The following is an 18,905-nucleotide window of genomic DNA, read 5'->3' as shown; positions in this document are numbered from 1 at the left end:
TATAATTCAAAGGCTGAGGAGGATTAAAGAGCCTATTTTTGACTCATACAAAGCCATTAAGAATTTTTGAGCAAAAAGTTATCAAACTTTGCATACCCTTTGACCCAGCAGTATTTCTACTTATATCCCAAAGAGATCTTAAAGGAGGAAAAGGGACTCACATGTGTAAAAATGTTTGTAGCAGCCCTTTTTGTAGTGGCAAGAAACTGGAAACTTAGTGGATGCCCATCAGTTGAGGAATGTTTGATTAACTTATGGTGTATGAATGTTATGGAATATTATTGTTCTGTAAGAAATGACCAGCAGGATTTCAGAGGCCTAGAGAGACCTACATGAACTGATGCTAAGTGAAGTAAGTAGAACTAGGAGATAATTATACAAGGCAACAACAAAATTATACTACCATCAATTCTGATGGACGTGGCTCTTCAACAATGAGATGATTGAGGCCAGTTTCAATGATCTATACCCAGAGAGAGGAGTGTGGGAACTGAGTGGGGATCACAACATAGCATTATCATTCTCTCTATTGTTATTTGTATTTTGTTTTCTTTTGCAGTTTTTTCTTCCTTCCTGATCTGATTTTTCTTGTGCACCAAGATAACTGTATAAATATGTATATATATATAGGATTTAACATATACTTTAATATATTTAACATGCATTGGACTACCTGCCATCTAGGCGGTGGGGGTGAGGTGAAGAAGGGGAAAATCTGGAACAGAAGGTTTTGCAATTGTCGATGCTGAAAAATTATCCATGCATATTATTGTATTTTTTATTATAGCCTTTTATTTACAAGACATGTGCAACCCATGTATATGTTTTATAAATAATAAAAAAAGAATTTTTGAGCAGAGGAGACCAATTATTTCTTAGTCCTATCCTCATGCTTCTTAGTAACCAGGAGGGCAAAATTTTATACCCTTTAGGAAAACAGAGATAAAAGAAACAGGCTTTACTTCTCTAGTAGATATTGAATAAATCAGAGTCAGAGTCTAACATTTATTCCCTACTGTGTGTGCCAGACAGTCCTGGAGATAAGAAGCAAAGGACAGTCTACAATCTATCTGGAAAATATGAATAGTAATGAGAGTATGATGAATTCCTACAACCAGGGTGAGAAGTATGAGTTATAGAAGTGATTTCATCTTGCATGAGTTTCTAGAAATCACAATCCAGGAAAACATTTAAGTGGGAATGATAAAATCATTGATAATTGATAAATTAAATAAATAGCGTGGTTAAGAAAGTGACTAAAATGTTCCCCTCTTTTGACTGAGAGAAGGACCTAGTGCTAGTACATGTACTGCAAGGAGATCAAAAATAGAAATAATGATAGACATAGATCATAGATACCAAAATTTTTAAAGCAGCACTTTTTATTTTAGCATATAACTGGAATCAAGTACATGTTGATTAGAGAATAGCTAAATAATTTGTGGTATGTGAATGTGATGGAATGTTATTAAATAAATATTATTGAACAAAAAGTGATGAACATGAAGAATACAAAGCAGCACAAGGAGACATAAGGGTTGATTCAAAATAAGCAAAAAAACATAACAGGCAAAACCCCCTGCTTTATAGGAATTTATAGTCTAATGAGGCAGATAATATACAAACAATTATTTGCATCTAAAATATTTATACAGGGTAAACTGGAGATGATCTTAGAAGGTGGGCACTGACATTGAACAGGACCATGAAAAGCTGAGTTTTGAAGTAAACCAGGAAGCTGAGAGTAAGATGGAGAATATTCTAGGAAAGGGGGAAAAAAGTCATTGAAAGGCAGAATAGGGAAATGGAGGGGCATGGGTGAAGAATAGCAAAGGAGCCAGTTGTTGTGTGAGAGGGAATCAAGTGCAAGAAGACTGGAAAGGTAAGAAGGGTTCAGATTATGAAGAAATTTTAAAAGAGATTTTTATATTTAATTCTGGAGATAATCGAGAGCCACTGAACTTTATTAAGTAGGTGGGTGAAAAAGACAAATCTGCCCTTTACAAAGACCTCTTTGGCAACTGAGTAAAGAATAGATTTGAGGGAGGAGAAACTTGATGTAGGAAGACTAACCAGTGAGCTATTGCAATAGCACGGGCGTGAGGTGATGAGGTCCTGTGTCCTCAGCTAGTTAGAAGAGAGAAGAGGGATTAAACAAAGGAAATGATGAAGATAGGATCAATAGGGTTAGGTCACAGGTTGCCTGTAGAGGGGCTGAGCATGAGGAGTTCAAAATGGCCCTTAGGTTGTGAGCCTGAATTTATGATGGTGTCCTATTATTTGACAATAATAGGGAAGTTCTGAAGAGGGGAGGATTCTGGAAAAAAGGGAATGAGTTCAATTCTGAACATGTTGGATTTTAAGATGTTTATGGGAAATCCTGTTTAAAAAATCTGATCCATTGAAAATGTGAAACTGGAAGTCAAGAGAGAGGTTGAGGGTGCATTAAAAATGTGTGACTAATCTGCATAGAGATGATTATTGAATTTATGAGAGTCAATGATCAATAGAGACAGAGAGACAGAGACAGGGAGACAGGAAGAGAGAGAGACAGAGAGACAGAGACTGACAGAGACAGAGAGAGAGGGAGGGAGGGAGGGAAGGAGAAAGAAAGAGAGGGGGAGAGGAGAGGAAGAGGGTGACAGACAGAGAGACAGAGGAGGGAGGGGAAATCGAGAGAAAGAATAGAGGTATAGGGAGTGCACAGGATGGAGATACATATATACACACATACATGCATACTGTGCACACAAACAGAATAAATATTAAAAAGTAGTTAAATTAAAGGCTCTTTGGAAGGAATTTTAGCTTCACATAGAAAATGGTGTTTGAACTAAGTTTTGAAGGAAGAGGATTCCATGAGGCAAAAGTGGGGGAAGGAATGTTTTCCAGGCGTGGAGAATAGGCAGTGCAAAAGCATGAAGTTGACAAGATGAATATTGAATTAGGATCATAGAGAAGACTAGCTTGACTGCATTGCAGAGGAAGCAATAGGCAGTAATATTCAATGACACTGGACAGATAGGCTGAGGCTAGGTTATAAAAGACTTTAAAAGCTAAACAGAGAAGTTCATAGTGAGTACCATCTATCAGAGTTGGACAGTGGAGGTCAGTGGAGATGAAGAATAGCAGCAGGAGCAAGAGCACCTACATCAACTGGGAGAAGAGAATAATGGTATCAGCAAGAGTATCCAAGATGCCACTAGAAATTTTATAAGAGAGTTATAGAGGGCAATGACCAGAGAGCTTCATGAAAGAATGATACAGAAAAGGGGAGAACTCATGTGGAAAATAGTATGATATAGGAATATAATAGTACCCATAATATAATAATACCCATGGTACTATTATAAGTTAAAAAGATAATATTGCTCTCTGGGGTAGGTTAATTTACTGGTAATTGCGTGATTCTCTATGGACTTTATTTGCCCTTTTCTTTGTGAATAAAGCCATCCTATATTCAGAGGCCTTGTGAGACTGAGTACTTGTAAAAGGAGCACTGATACTGAAGTTTCCATGTTCTACTTAAGAGTGGTAATGAGCCAGAGAATCTGACTTTAACTCATACCCAAGTTATTCATCTCAGGAGAAAGTTTCTGATTACATGCAGGAGAGCACTGGTAAATATTTAATAATAAGATTTAATATTTATTTATTAATTTATTTTTGGCAAGGCATTTGGGGTTAAGTGACTTGATTAAGGTCACACAGCTAATAAATGTTGAATGACTGAGGTCAGATTTGATCTCAGATCCACCTGACTACAGGGCCAGCACTCTTTCTTCTGTGGCATCTAGTTGATCCAACAATCAGCTTTTTTAAAAAATTAATCTGCATTATTAACTATTGCTTAATTCTACACAATCAATAAACAAAAAATCAGACTCTCATGTCTAAGGTATAAATGTTGACAAAAATTTAATAAATGGCTCCTGAAAGTTCAGGCTGGCTCTAGAGCATCATTGGTAATACCGTTCTACTAAACATCTAAATTTCAAAAATGTCATTAAAAAAAAAAATCCTCCCTAGCCCACTGGTCCCACCTATTATGGTTCTTTATAGCACAGCTTTTAATGACAGACATGTGACTGGAACCCATCTGACCACAGGCCAGTGCTCTATATACCTCTCTGCCTCCATAGATCTTGATGTCTCCTTGTGTCTTTTCAATTCGTACATTCTCTACTTCTGGGCCTGGGTTACTACAATAAACCTCCCAATCCACTACTTCTCCTCTCTAGCACAAACAGTTTATCCTTTACTGAGTCTCTAAGGGCTTACTTAGAGTACTTACTTACACCTTACTTTCCTGCTCAAAAATCTTCAATGACTCCCATATTAAATGACTGAATTTAAATACTAACTGCTAATTACTACCAAGCAATTTCTGGGCAAATCAAAAACCTCTTTGGGGCTTAGTTTCTAGTACTAAACCCATGATTCTGACTACAATATTTATCTCACTTTTTAAGACTTCTCACAATCTGGGTCTAAGTTAGTTTATCTTCTACCCCTCCTATCCTCTATTCTACCTGAACCTGACAGGTTTTCCTGCAGAGGCTGTGCTTCTTTTCCTCCTCGACTCTGAAGTGTTTTATATATCTAGATTATCTACACTTGATCTCTCCTGTTGAATTTATATCTATGCTTTAAGATTTTTTCCAAATGCCTCTGCCTCTATGAAGCTTTCCCTTTTTCCTCAACCAGAATTTGGGTAGCACTTACACTATTCTTGGACACTTTTTAAAAATTAAAACTTTTTATTATATCTATCTATCTATCTATCTATCTATCTATCTATCTATCTATCTATCTATCTATATGTATATATATATATACACACACTTTTTAAAAATCAAAACTTTTTCTTTGATACACACACAGAGAGAGATAATTTTCAACATTCACCCTTACAAAACTTTGTGTTCTAATTTTTTTCTTTCCTTATCTTCTACCTCCTACCCTAGATGGCAAGTGATCTATGTTAAATATGTAAAATTCTTCAATACATATTTATACAATTATCTTGCTGCACGAGAAAAATCAGATCAAAAAGGGAAAAATGAGAAAGAAAACAAAATGCAAGCAAACAACAAAAAGAGTGAAAAGGCTATGTTGTGATCTACACTCAATTCCCACAATCCTCTTTCTGGGTGCAGATGGCTCTTGTCACCATTGGAACTGGTCTTTGGCACTTTTTACACTCTACTTTGTATCATGTTTATTTATATACATCTCATCTTTCCTTTTAGCTTTAACTTTCGGAGGGAAGGGATTGTTGTTATTTATCTTTAAAATTCTTTCAGTCTTTAGCATTAGAACTTGTACATAGTAATAAGTAAATGTTAAATGAATGAAAGGAAGAGATAAAACCTTTCGGGCCTTCCCTATTATTCTCTTAATTGCCTAGCATAGAATAACCATGAAGCACACTTCAGCCACACCTTTACTTTCCCATCAAAGTACATTTTCTCCAATTGGGGGAGCATAAATAGTTTACCAATACATTATATAAACAGTAAATAATTCAGTAAGGATATGGAAGGAGAGAAAGTCATACAATTAAGACTTGGATTATGTGCAACCATGTATAATCCAGTTTTATACAGATTTTTATTTATCGTGGATTTTAAAATGGAGAAATCTCATATTTATAAAGGAATATTTAGCTTAAATTCCAATGGATTGCTATATTGTGAAAATGTTCTTTAATCATAAACCATAAATTAAAATGTGATAAAGGCTGAATTCAGTTTGAAACACTTCTAAATATTGGAATGAATTTAAACTGAAAAACAAAAAAAGAAAATGAAGAGGAAAAGTAGCAATTACTCTGACCTCTTTTTAGACTCCAAACTTAAAGTACTTAAGACATGTGATCTAACTTCTCAAGAATGATAGAAAAGAGCTTAAACTGAAGAAAAGAAATTTTTAATTAGGAAGTTTAGAAATGGATCAAGATAGTAATTAAGAAATCAGCTAGCATAAGTGGTCTGCTTCCATTTAATTCAATTTGAGAGAACGCAATATAAATTACATCACATGTAAAATGAACCGATGGCTGTTAGTTCTTTCCAAAATGGTATATGAGTAAAAAAAAATGGATTTTTGCTAATATTTATAACATCAGAATTTTTTTATGAATCTCATTTTGTGAATTAACACTAACTTCAAACAATTTTTTTTTCCCATTTAAGAAACGTGTATCTTCTTTCTAAATTGATATTTAGTTGAACAGGTGTTATTCTGGCAGCTGTTTTTAAACTGGTAGGATTTTTTACATCTGGATGGGGAGCGAATCAGAAAGTATTTTCTACTTTTTTCACTATTTGAGACCCAGTTTAAAGGTTCTCTGTATATTTTGTAACTCATTAATTTTTGGCATCCTCTTTCGAATACAGGCCAATATGATTCATTCTTTCTTTGAGCACAATTAGCTGTGAAAACAGATCTTAGGTTTTTTTTTTTTTTTTGCAAAGGATTATTGAAGGTAGGAAATGCAGGTGATTATCAGAGTTTGCCTTTGATACAGACATCCTGCTCCTCTTTGAGCCCTTTGAACTCACTTTGATATGCAATAATTAGGAGGGATTCAGCCCCAGGAGGAGAAGAGGCTGCGGCAGCCCTGCCTCCTCTCTCACTCTATTGAGTCCTTGTTTTGAACTATTGATCAAACAGATTTGAAGGGATTTGTTGAAGCCTGTGTGGGCTGAAGAGGAAGGAAATGTTGGGGGGAGGATGAGAGAAATGGGCACATCTGGCTATAAATACTCCAGGAAGGAGTCTCCTGGTCAGGTTTCATTCATCACATTTCACACACGTTATTTAGCCTTGAAATTGTCTTTTATTGCAGAAGCTTTGTAAGACTTTATATTTTTATGTTTTGGAAAAACTAATTATTAGTTTGCAGGAATTCACGTGTAGAGGGTCAGGCGGTGAGTGAAATCTGTAGGCAAGTCTCTTTAGAGATCTGGATCCTTGGAGAATGGTGGTAGTTTTCCTGCTGGGACTGAGCTATGTGTGCGCTCCCCTGGGAGCCTTGGTTCTGGATTCTAACACCATCAAGAGTTCTGCCGAAATGCAAGACCCTCGGAAGGTAAAGTCTGCACTGGGGATGAAGGCTTAGAATTGGGCATTCTATTTCAGCCTCATTGGTGAAATTCCGGGTCTTATAATGAAATTAAAATCCATAGTTTAGTTTCTTATCTGGAAGGGAGAGGGCTTTGGCACAGGCAATAGGATTAAGAATACAATGTGTTGCCTTCACTCTGGCATCAAATTGTTTTGTGTGTGTGTGTGTGTGTGTGTGTGTGTGTGTGTGTGTGTGTGTGTGTGTGTCTGTGTGTGATACACACACAGTGAAACACATGCTTGTTTTTCTACATAAAGTGAACTTAATAATCTGGGCCACTGAACAATGAGATGCTGAGACTCATTCCGATAATAAAACTAAAGTACATTAAAACTCCAGGAAAGAAAACAATTGAAAACAAGAAATTCTATGATTCCATTTTAAGGATAAAGAACTAAATTCATCTTGTTCCTTGGCATCCTTTACTACATGTGAGGGCATTGCCACAAAGTCAAAGCCCCAAATTTTCGGGAAGGTTCACTAAGAGCAAATGGCAATTCCATGAATGGTGGAAGTTGCTACAGTGACAAACACCATAACCGTGTGAAATTTAATCATTTTAAGAAAGCAAATGTGGTCTCTTGGAATAAAGTTGGCATATTGGAATTGTTTAATAAATACTTGGTAGAGTGAATTTTAAAATATAGGCATTTTATTCTGGCTTTGCTTCTCTAGGTCTTGATTCCCTCACTAGTAAAACAAGAAGGGTTGGATTAGATAATTTCTAAGATCCCTTCTGTTTTAAGTCCTTTGAGGTACTTGAAATACTGATTGTTTTTTTGTTTCATATTTTGTATTTCATGGAAGAATTTTTACTCCACAGGCTTCTTCACAGTGCTTGAATGACAATGATTGTGGTGCCAATAAATTCTGCCTCAAATCCAGAATCGAAAAGCCATTCTGTGCTATATGCCGGGGGCTACGGAGACGATGCCAGCGGAATAGCATGTGTTGCCCAGGGACTCTCTGTGTCAATGGTAAGTTGTCAGCAACCCAAGCAGAGGTGGTGCATTCAATAATATGTATCTCTTAGAAGACACTGCACATGTACAGCACATATACGAGAACACTTTAAGGGCTCCTCTAAAAAGTTAAGATTTCTTATTACACTTAACTTATACTTCCTTAACTTAAACATTTCTTAATGAGTTATTCTTGGCTGTATTTATGTAATTTGTCATTTAATGACCCAAAATTAAATGCTGTATAATTATTCCTTTTCCTCATGATATACACTTCATACATTTCACTCAATTACAAAACTGACTTTAACTACCTGGGACATGTAAAAAAAATATTCCACTAAAATCCTCTTCTAAGCATCACCATAGGATGGAAGTGACCCTGGGTTCTTGCCAATGGACCAGAAGCAGAAGTATGGATTACATAGACTGGTGTGTGTGTGAATTCAATAGGCATTTATTAAAACACTTACCATGTAAAGGAAACAAAGATAAAAAATAAATAGTCTTCGTTGTCAAGGATGTTACATACTACCTAGGCAATACAAAATGTACTAAACCACGAGGGAGTCAGTTTTTTGGTCAATACAGCTCAATGCTATCTGGTCTATGTTCTGCATCACTGGAAGATGTTTTAACTGATATTATGCTTTTTTAAGTACTGAAACATGCAACAAGTATTTGAAATAACAAATAGAAAACATAGGTACTGACAAAGTTTGTTATAACATGGTCATGTGCCTTCTCCCAAAATGTAATAACTCTACCCCTGAATAATTGCCCCTCAGATGTTTGCACCCTCATTGAAGAGACAACCCCAATTCTGGAAAGAAATGATGACCAAGATGTCTTGGATTCTAAGGTGACAACTCAGCATCCAATTCAAGAAAGCAAACCCAAAAAGAAACTCAACACTAACAAATCTCAAGGCAGCAAAGGTAAGGGTAAAACAATTAACACAGTATTAGTCAAATGATTTTTCCCCCCCCTCTAGGCTTCTGGGGTTAAGGACTAAATGAAATAAAACCCATCTTTTCCAGTACAGTATTACTCAAAACTTTTTTTTTCTGCCTTCTATCTAACCCAGTTCTGCTGAATAAAAAGCAAATTTGGGTTAAAGGGGTAAGGAACATGAAATTAAAAAAGAAATCAGTGTAGTACAACATGGATATTCTAATTACACATTATTCATTGATGAGAGAATCCACCAGTTTACATCTTTTGGTCCTTGGACTGCATTAGTAAAGGCACTGTTCTTTTTATATTTGTAGAAAAACAAACCATATCAAGTTATATAAGTTTTTCTAGATGATCCCTTGTTTTAATTTATAATAAATATTACTAAAATAGAAGTTCCTAAACTGTTCCATGGAATTCTGAGGTAACTTTATTATCAGAATATATATTCTATGAGAAAAATGATAGCAATATTTTCCCTTCTAAAATAATAACATAAAACCACATTACTAAAACTACTTTCATGAAAATTTTTAGATATGAAAGCTTTAGTCTAGTTTTGATATTTAATCCAACTCCTAATCCCATGGAAACTTAAAGTATCATATAAATTGAGAATTGGAAGGGACATTACCAACCATTTAATAATATATATGTATGTTGTATGTGTGAATATACACACACACACACACATATATATGTATATATGGATATATTTCAAGAGCTATATATCCATACACACAGAAATATATATATTCTAAAGTCTGGAAAACTCCTATTGGGAATCAGATTGAGATGCAATAGTGAAATGTTTAACAACAACAACAAAAAAAGGCAATAAAACACATATTAATTTCAGGGTAGCTACATGGCACAGAGGATATTAGTCTGAAGTTAGGAAGACTCCTGAATTCAAAATCCAGCCTCAAACAAGTAAAGACCCTGGGCAAGTCACTTAACCCTATTTGTCTCAGTTTCCTCATCTATCAAAAGAGCTGGAGAAGAAAATGGAAAATTAGTGCATTATCTTTGCCCAAATTGGATCAGGAAGAGTCAGACACAATTGAAAAATGACTAAACCACCACCACCTTTTGACACAAGTGTAGTGTTAATAAAAACCTATCTTGATTTTTCTACAGGGCAAGAAGGTGAAAGCTGTTTACGAACTTTTGACTGTAATCCTGGACTTTGCTGTGCTCGTCATTTTTGGACAAAAATTTGTAAGCCAGTCCTCTTGGAGGGGCAAGTTTGTTCTAGACGTGGTCATAAAGATGGTGCTCAAGCTCCAGAAATTTTCCAGCGCTGTGACTGTGGTCCTGGACTGTTTTGCCGAAGTCAAAGTACTGGGCCTCAAAAACATTCACGTTTAAGAGTCTGCCAAAAAATCTAGTTTTTAAATACTTCAAAACATAAAACTCAAAACTGATTCTTAAAGCCACTAATATAGACATTTCTTATAATAGGATCATGAAACACTTGAAATAAGTTAAAGCTAGACTTAACTACATGATACTTTGGAATTACTACTGTAAACCATGGTGGAAAAGGAGATGATTGTGTTCTTCAATGTACATGAACACTGAAGTCCCTGAAAACAAAAAAAAAAAAATGTAGTTTTAACCTGGTGATTCAATTAATAATCATTAAGTGGTTCCTTGACAGAAATGGAAACAAAGTGAAGGGGTCTTAAAGGCAAAGGTAAACTAATTCCTACAGATTTACAGTGAAAATAATCCCTGCAAATATTGGCAAACCAAACACCTGCTGTTTTGATACCAATTTGTCATTCACTAAGGCACAAATGCCATATCATCATGGTTACGTGAATGATCATTTAAATTAAATACAGTATTAGAAAAAAGAGTTTTACTCAGCAGATGACTTATTTTTGTGTGTGTGTTGTGGAATTTTAACTCTTAAGGAATTCTAGAGCAGAAAATACACATTTCACTTCAAAAAACCTTGCCTTCGATCTTTATCCATAAATTCGATCATTTATACCTAAATGATAATGCCAAGAAAAAGTGAAGAGGACATAATTTACTCATTGTAAACATCGAAAGATAAACTAGTTTGATTTAGAAGCCAATTTACTGGTGCTAGTTTCAAGAGAAATTGCAGCTGTTTAATTTATAAATATTAGTTAGGACTTAAAATATGAAGAATGAAATAGACTTTAAAAATTTCCTAATTTCTAAAAGATGACATTGTTTCTTGAAGTCCAGACACAAGGTAGCTTGGCAGAAGCACAGTTACAGTCTAGGAAGCAGTACTGAGAAATCCTTCTTAAATGGGGCAAAAAGGAGGCAGCTAGGTGGTGCAGTGGATAGAGCACCAGCCTTGAATTCAGGAGGACGCGAGTTCAAATATGATCTCAAACACTTAACACTTCCTAGCTGTGTGACCCTGGGCAAGTCACTTAACCCCAGCCTCAGGGGGGAAAAATGGGGCAAAAAAGTAGCAGAGTAAAAATTTTAAGAGAGTTCAAAAATTAAGAGTTCAATTAGTTTTCCTTCTTTCTCCCTTCATGGCATTTATCTAAAACCATGCATAAAGAATAAACATGAATAAAATGTGTATATTTAAGTTATCTATTTGCTAATAAAATAAGAATAAAACCACTTGATTGTGCTGGATATTTTAATGATCACAAGCCTAAAAGAGTGAAAAGGAAGCTATCATTTATAAACAGTAAGGATTCTTACATCATAAAGTTCAAGAACTAAAGATTGCTATATGGTGGTTTGTAGCACTGACAAACGTATCACTCGCTTCTGTCCTTAGGTTCTCGGTATTTCCACTGAATATAGTCAAAGATATCTTTTTCACTGTCCACTGGGAGCGGCTCTCCAGCAACTCCTGTAAAATGAAGGAGGAAAAAGATTTCTAGAGTTTAGAGTTGGAGTTTAATTTCTATAGCTCAGTTTCATTCATCCCCCACATATAACCAGTTGCCAAGTACTGTTAAGCCTACCTTCATGAGACATTAGAATGTAAGCTAACAAAGTAGAAATGATTTTGTTCTTTGTATTTACATGCCTGATACATAAATGTCTGTTGATTGATCTCTCTCATCTCTCCCTTTATCTTCCCTCACTCAGCCATTACTCTAGTTGAATCCCTCCCTCATCATCTCTTATCTGGAAAACTGCAATAGCCTTTAGTCTTACTTAGGTAATACATAGCTGCCAAATTCCTAAGAACATGGGTTTGACTCTGTCACTCTCTTATTCAATTTTTAATGGCTTTCTATTTGCCTTTGGGCTAAAAACTCCTCAGGCCATTAAAGCCACAATATGGCTCCATCCTAAAGTTTCAGGCTTATTTCATAGTATATCTTTTCACATACTCTATGTTCAAGTTAAAGTGACCTCCTTGCTCTTCCCCAAACTCAGCACTTCTCTCCTGCCTCTAGCTTTGTACAGGTTGATCCCCTTGCTTGGAATGTACTCTCTCCTCACAATCTCTCTGAAAATTTTAAGTTTTTTTTTTAAGATTCAGCTTAGGTGCAGTTTTTTACTGTAAAACTTTTTTTTTTTTTTTAAACTTTTTTGATCTCCAACTTCTAAGTGTTTTTTCTCTTTTCAAATTTTCTTGTATTTAATTATGTCTATGTCAAATACTCTATCAGAATATACACTTTTGAAGGATTCCTAAAAAAAAAAAAAAGACTATATTTATTTTTGTGTTTATAATTGTATATGCATAGTGCCTTGCAGATTAAGATTCTTTAAAAATGCTTATTTAAACTAATAGGGAAAAAAGTAGTTAACTTGCAAGTGTTAAAAAAGTTATTTTGAAAACAGAAGAATTTGTGACCAAACAAGAGACAGCATTATGGGATATAAAATGGATACATTACATTAAATTACATTAAATTAAAAAGATTCTGCATAAATAAAATCAATGCAATCAAAGATTAGAAGAAAAGCAGAAAGCTAGAAAAAATTTTTTATAGCAAGAGCCTCATTTCTCAAATATATAAAGAATGAAGTCAAATTTATGAGAATACAAGTCATTTCCAAATTGATAAATGGTCAAAGGGTATGGACAGATAGTTTTCAAAAGAAAAAAAATCAAAGCTATCTATGGTCATGTGGGGAAAAAATGCTGTAAATCATAACTATTAGAGAAAGGCAAATTAACTTAACTCTGAGGTGCCATTACACACCTAATCAGATTGGCTAATACAAAGGATAAATGTTGGAGGGAATATGGGAAAATTGGGACACTAATACACTATTGGTGGAGTTGTGAAATGACAGAACTATTTGTACAAAAATATTTATAGCAGCTATTTTTGTGATGGTAAAGAACTGGAACTGAGGAGATGCCTATCAATTGAGGAAAGGTTCAACAAATAGTGATTGTAAAGGAATACCATTGTACTATAAGAATGAATGAAGATGATATCAGAAAAACCTGGACTTGCATGAACTGATGAAAACTGAAATGAGCAGAACACAGTAACAGCAACATTATGTGATGATGATCACCTGTGACTGACTTAGCTATTCTTAGCAGCACAATGATACAAGACAATCCCAAAGGATTTGAATGATGAAAAATGCTATCCACAACCAGAGAGAGGACTGATGGAATCTGGATGCAGATCAAAACATACTAATTTTTTTACTTTATTGTATGGGTGTGTATGCCTGTGTGTGCATATGCATGTTTTGGGGATGGAGGGGAGTTTCTATGTCTTTTATGACATGACTAATATGGAAATGTTTTGTATGATTGCATCAAACTGCTTGCTATCTCATGGAAGGGGGGAGAAAATTTGGAACTCAAATTTTTAAAATGTACATTAAAATTGTTTTTACATATATATATATAATTTTTTTTTTTTTTTTTTTAAAGATTACCTTAATGGACATTATGCTTTTTGATGGAGATGAGAATGTTTCTTGGGATGAATACTGAGTACTGCCTTCTTAGGACATTAATACAGAGTCTTGCTTAAATGAACTCTTATCATTTACTGGAAGGTTTTCTAACAGATCAAACTTGCTAAGAATAACATTTCTCTATAATGATTTTTGTTGCTTAAAATGCTCAACAAAAGAACAATACTCACCAGTGACTCCCAATGGCCGGATTGTGTATTCATTGATTGTGAAACCCTTTTCTAGAGCATGGGCCCTCATATTCTTATTGAAAATATCACTGCCAGTGAAGTAAAGAACACCACAGTAATACTGGTCCTTGGGAATCAATCTAAAATTATGGGGGGGGGGGAAAAAGGACAACATTTTTTTTCTTATCTAATATGATATATATGAGGATTTTTAAAAAAAGTAATATTAAGGGGGAAAATACCTAAAAAGCTACTAATAATAAAAACATCATATTATGTAGTGCTTTAAAGCCTTTGACAACATTCCTCAAAAGCTCTTTGAGGTACCATTCCTATCATGCCCATATTAGAGAGGAGGAAATGGAGGTTTCCAGAGATGAAATAACATGCCTATGGTAGCATAATGTTCAAGGACAGATGGAGTGCCATGAAAATGAAATTGGCCAAGAAGTTTCCTTAGATCTGAATTTAAATATACCCATAAGGGAGCTAGTGAGAGTCACTGTAGTAAGCCAGAAGGCAATGTCCTGTTGAGAATAAAGGAAGAATGAAATAGTAACATCCTTAAATGTTTTACCCCAACAGCCTTTGACCTTCAGACATGAATTTTTTTAGGTGCTAAGAAAAAAGGTGACATACAGCTTCTCTACAAAAATCAGAATATGTTTAATGACAAAAATCAGAGTTTAGAATGAGATTTCTTTACATATGTTTTCATACTAAACAATATATGCAGAAGGGATATATGGTGTTTTAAAATTGTTGTTTTATTACAAATAAATCTTACTGAAAACAGAAATAAAGTCCAGGGTTTGTTAACTTACTAGAAGAGAAATGGATAAGAAGAAGAAACAAAGAGAAAAAATTGTTTAAGTAGTTTGAGACAGATTGTGGACAATACCTGATATCAATTCTTCTATATGGATATGCAACTTCTTCATCTTCACTTGATAGCTGACAAACACCCTGAAAGCAAACAAATGTTAAAAACCAGAAAAGGTAATTTAAATAATTTAATGCTTATTTTTAATCACATATTTTAAAAAGTACATATGTTTGAATCTATACTTTTGGAACCTTCAGTTTTATTATCTTATGAGTTATTTTATTTTTATATTACTATCTTCTGAATTATTTCCCTGATATATAGGGTAAGGTCATTAACCACTGAAAAAAATCATCAGTGGCTTGTCATTACTTCATTAATAAAATACAAGTCCTTTGAGTTTGTATTTAAGATTTCCCATAATGTGACTTCAACTTCCTTTTCATACTTTTCAAGGGTATGAGTTGCTTTGGATAATGACACTCAAATATTTTCTACAACACCTTTCGACTCACTGATTTGGAACTTAACTGTTTATGTCCATATTTTAATCTTTAACTATTAAAATAAATGACAGAGTACCAAATATATGTATGCCCTTAGGGGACATAAAAGAGAAGATAGTTATGAGAAATTATTAAAGCCCTAAAAGTATTCAATAATTAAAAATTAAGTAAAAAGAATACTGTTCATCTTTACCCATTCTCCATTCCAACTAAGCTAGAATATGTAGCTAGTGATTCAATAAATAGAGACCTTGGCCTGGAGCCAAGAAGCCCTGAATTAAAATCTGGATTCAAAGTGGCTGTGTGACTCTATTTGTTTTAGTTTCTTCAACTGTGAAATGGGGGTAATAATAATACCTACCTCCCAGAATTGTTGGTAAGGTTCAATCTGACAATATTTATAAAGTATTGAGTACAATGTCTGGCATGGTAGGTACACATATTATTTCATTTGAGTCTCACAATTCTTAGAATTAGGTGCTAAAAGTATTATCATCTCCATTTTACAGATGAGGAAATTGAGGCACAGAGGGTTGGAATTACTTGCCTCTGTTTACACAACTATTCAATGTTTGATACAGGTTTCAAACTCAAGACTTCCTGACTCCAAGCCCAGCACTCTTTTTCCCTATGATTTCAACCCCACCGGATCTCTGAAGCATACTTTCAGATGATTGTCCTTCACAAACAGCTATAATGTTTCCTCTTCTTCTCTAGACTAAATATTCCTAATTCTTTAAACTAACACTGACATGCTTAAAACGCAATGCCTTTTACCATCCTGATTATTCTCTTTTGGATTCTTTTCAGAATTATCCATTTCTTTCCTAAAATATGTCATCTAGAATTGAACACAATACTCCAGATTTTGTCATACCAGGGCAGAGAATAATGGGATTATTTTTGTCCTTATCCTGGAAAGAATAAAAAAGTAAAGCAATACATTTAACTGTCTTCCACAAATTTTTATTATTCATTCCACCCCAAAGAAAACATAAGACTGAAACGACATGCATCATATAGATAGTGAAACATTAGTTTCTTTAAAGTAGAAAATATAATAAGTGCACTTTCAATACACTGAAAGAAACTATTGTATTTTATTACTTTTTAGGTATGAACCCACAATGCCTTTCTAGTCACATTTATACATAAAATGAATTCTTTGTCATTTCCAGAAATTTAAGCAGAAAGTCCTACAAGAGTACTGATTTATATTTTCTAACAATTTCATATTAATGTTTTAAAAAAACCAACAAAGCAAAGCTTCACCAAAACTATAAAGCAGGTAGATTCAAAATAATGTTTTCTCATAGAACTTAACAAGGCAACTAATAGCATCTAAAACTTGACATATATAAATTACAGGGCAAATTCTTTTATTTATCACTTATATGAAGCATCAAGGTTTTCTATCAGAGAGACAGGAGATAGCTTATAGCTTATACCAGGCAAGTCAATCTGCCAACATCTAAGCAATTATTGCTCCCAGTAACACTTGAATGAAGATAGCTCAGGACCTTGACCCCAAGAGCCTTAGGAATAAGTATCTCCCAGACACCCAGTCCTGCTTCTAGTATATCTGAGGGAGCAAATCCTGTAAAGGGACCTGCTGTTCCCACCAAACTTAATGCAAGGCAGCATCGCTGAAGCAGCAAGGCATTCTAAGGGAAAGCGGGAGATTGCCTATGACGAGAGAATCAAATCATCAGCACTACCTCCTGAAATCTAGACAGACAGCTCAGGGCTCTGAACCCAGTAGTCTTAGAAAGAGAAATGCCCTTCAGACAACTAGTCCTGCTTCCAGCTTGTGCTTCACAGCCATCCCTCAGGGGGCACGCATCTCCAGAGAATGGATCTACCTTCCTTGCCACCAATACCAACAGTTGACCAAAATCCAAGAGTCCTAGAAATGGCAGGGCCCCAGTCTACTGGACTTTCTTGTATCTTAACCACTGGATAGCAATCCCCATGAAAATGTGGCCTGGCAACTACTTTTTCAGGAACTTCAAGTACAATTACTAAAGATGTCCAAAAGTTCTTGCCACCAAAGTCCTGGGTACTGTAAAATGATTTAACTGACAAGATTTTATTGGAACTGATATTAAAGATAATGCACTATCATCTGCTTTATTGCTGTATCTCATGGGACCTTTCCATTTTATTTTGATGCTGAAAAATGCCATTATGTGTTGTCTTCCTGCATTACCATGTGAGCCCCTGGAAAGAAAAGACTTATTTATTTAAATCCCAGGCACTTAAAGCACAATGCTTTCTATGTAACAATACTTAATAAATGCTTTTTTCATCCATCCATCCAATCTTTATGGCTAAAAAAAAAAAAAGCAACAATCAAAACCAGGGGTAGAATTTAGTCTAATCTTCATCTAGAAGACCATACTTAGGCCTTTCCACATAGTGGCTTAAAAGCAGGGCTTCTATTTGTGATTGCTTTTCACTTGAGAAATTTTTGCATGACCTTGGGTTAATAGGCATATAAAATAAGTACACAAACCAAAAATTTAGAGAGGCTAAAGGTTAATAAAATTTAAGGTTAGCTTCACAACATGAAGTTCATCTTCCTGAGACATTAACAAGTTTCAACTCAACTTCCATCCTCAACTGGATTAGAAATTATTTCCATCTGGAATTACCATAAGGTAATACCTTACGGATATGGCCGTTTTTGTTCCTGAGACTTGCTGTTTATTAAGTTAGTAAAAGGATTTTATCTAATGGCATTGCTCCCTTCCTGAAAGGCTAATTTGATTTCCGGCACTTTTGCTAGAGTGCTAGTGTCAAAGAATTTGTCTATTATTGTAAATTCCTAACTGGATTGAATGGATTAGCTCTATTTGGCATTTCAATTGGATGGATTCATGTTGAGTGTATGAAATAAAACCTCTTTCATTTCCTCAGGGGATTCTAGGTACCTTCTATTATGGCTGAAATCCTAACTACCTATTCTTTAGAAATTATTAAAGTCCAAGCTTTCACTCAATACTACAGTTTAGCTGATTACAGTCAGTCAATAAGAGGAATCTAAAAAGGAGAAAAGCTCATTTTTTTTTTCCCTTCTAAATGATATGGCTATAGAATAAACAGTTTAATCTAGATTATCTAGACTCTGATTAAACAAACAAACAAAAAGAGTTGGAAGAGTCAAAGCTTTTTAAAAACTGGATTACTGCTGCTTGCAGGAATTAAAAAAAATTTTTTTTACATCAAGTCCAGAGGATAACTAATACAACAAAGATGCTCATAACTTAATAGGCATTTAGGAACAATGTCAAACTACCTTATTATAGTAAGTAATAAGTCAAAAAATGTTCATGATTGCCAGCCTACAAGTTATACCATCAAGAGGTCAGGGGAAAGGTCTGTAACAGGATTTTGATAGTTTAATTCTATCTTTTAAATTTGAATTTACTTGAAAGT

At 34.6% G+C, this 18,905-nt stretch overlaps 2 protein-coding genes across 4 annotated transcripts in view; one reads left to right on the top strand and one right to left on the bottom strand.

Moving 5' to 3' along the window:
- Window positions 1–6,871: 6,871 nt before the first annotated feature.
- On the top strand, window positions 6,872–10,532 carry DKK4 (dickkopf WNT signaling pathway inhibitor 4). The gene is made up of 4 exons (XM_074287363.1): window positions 6,872–7,096; window positions 7,956–8,109; window positions 8,883–9,032; window positions 10,192–10,532. The coding sequence occupies exons 1-4, from the start codon at window positions 6,986–6,988 to the stop codon at window positions 10,440–10,442; spliced, it is 666 nt and encodes a 221-aa protein (XP_074143464.1). The 5' UTR covers window positions 6,872–6,985; the 3' UTR covers window positions 10,443–10,532.
- Window positions 10,520–18,905, bottom strand: part of POLB (DNA polymerase beta) — a 27,768-nt gene continuing 19,382 nt past the window's right edge. The window contains exons 12-15 of one of the 3 annotated variants that reach the window (XR_012486006.1): window positions 15,037–15,101; window positions 14,136–14,275; window positions 11,758–11,911; window positions 10,520–10,640 (exon numbers count right to left, since the gene is read on the bottom strand). Coding sequence is in view for 2 of the 3 variants with exons in the window: in XM_074287361.1 (XP_074143462.1) it covers window positions 11,817–11,911; window positions 14,136–14,275; window positions 15,037–15,101 (300 nt within the window). In the remaining variant the exon portion in view is untranslated. Of the gene's footprint in view, window positions 10,641–11,678; window positions 11,912–14,135; window positions 14,276–15,036; window positions 15,102–18,905 lie in introns of those variants that run through there. The other 2 variants (XM_074287361.1, XM_074287362.1) reach the window with 2 other exon arrangements.

Source organism: Sminthopsis crassicaudata, chromosome 2, assembly GCF_048593235.1.
Source record: "Sminthopsis crassicaudata isolate SCR6 chromosome 2, ASM4859323v1, whole genome shotgun sequence".
NCBI lineage: Eukaryota > Metazoa > Chordata > Mammalia > Dasyuromorphia > Dasyuridae > Sminthopsis > Sminthopsis crassicaudata.
Note: the sequence above shows the minus strand (reverse complement) of the source record. Positions and strands in the feature narration are given on the sequence as shown.

Coding starts and splice junctions, on each gene's coding strand:
- DKK4 (XM_074287363.1), top strand. CDS start 6,986: ATGGTGGTAGTTTTCCTGCTGGGACTGAGCTATGTGTGCGCTCCCCTG. Junction 7,097..7,955: donor AAATGCAAGACCCTCGGAAG/GTAAAGTCTGCA, acceptor TTTACTCCACAG/GCTTCTTCACAGTGCTTGAA. Junction 8,110..8,882: donor AGGGACTCTCTGTGTCAATG/GTAAGTTGTCAG, acceptor ATTGCCCCTCAG/ATGTTTGCACCCTCATTGAA.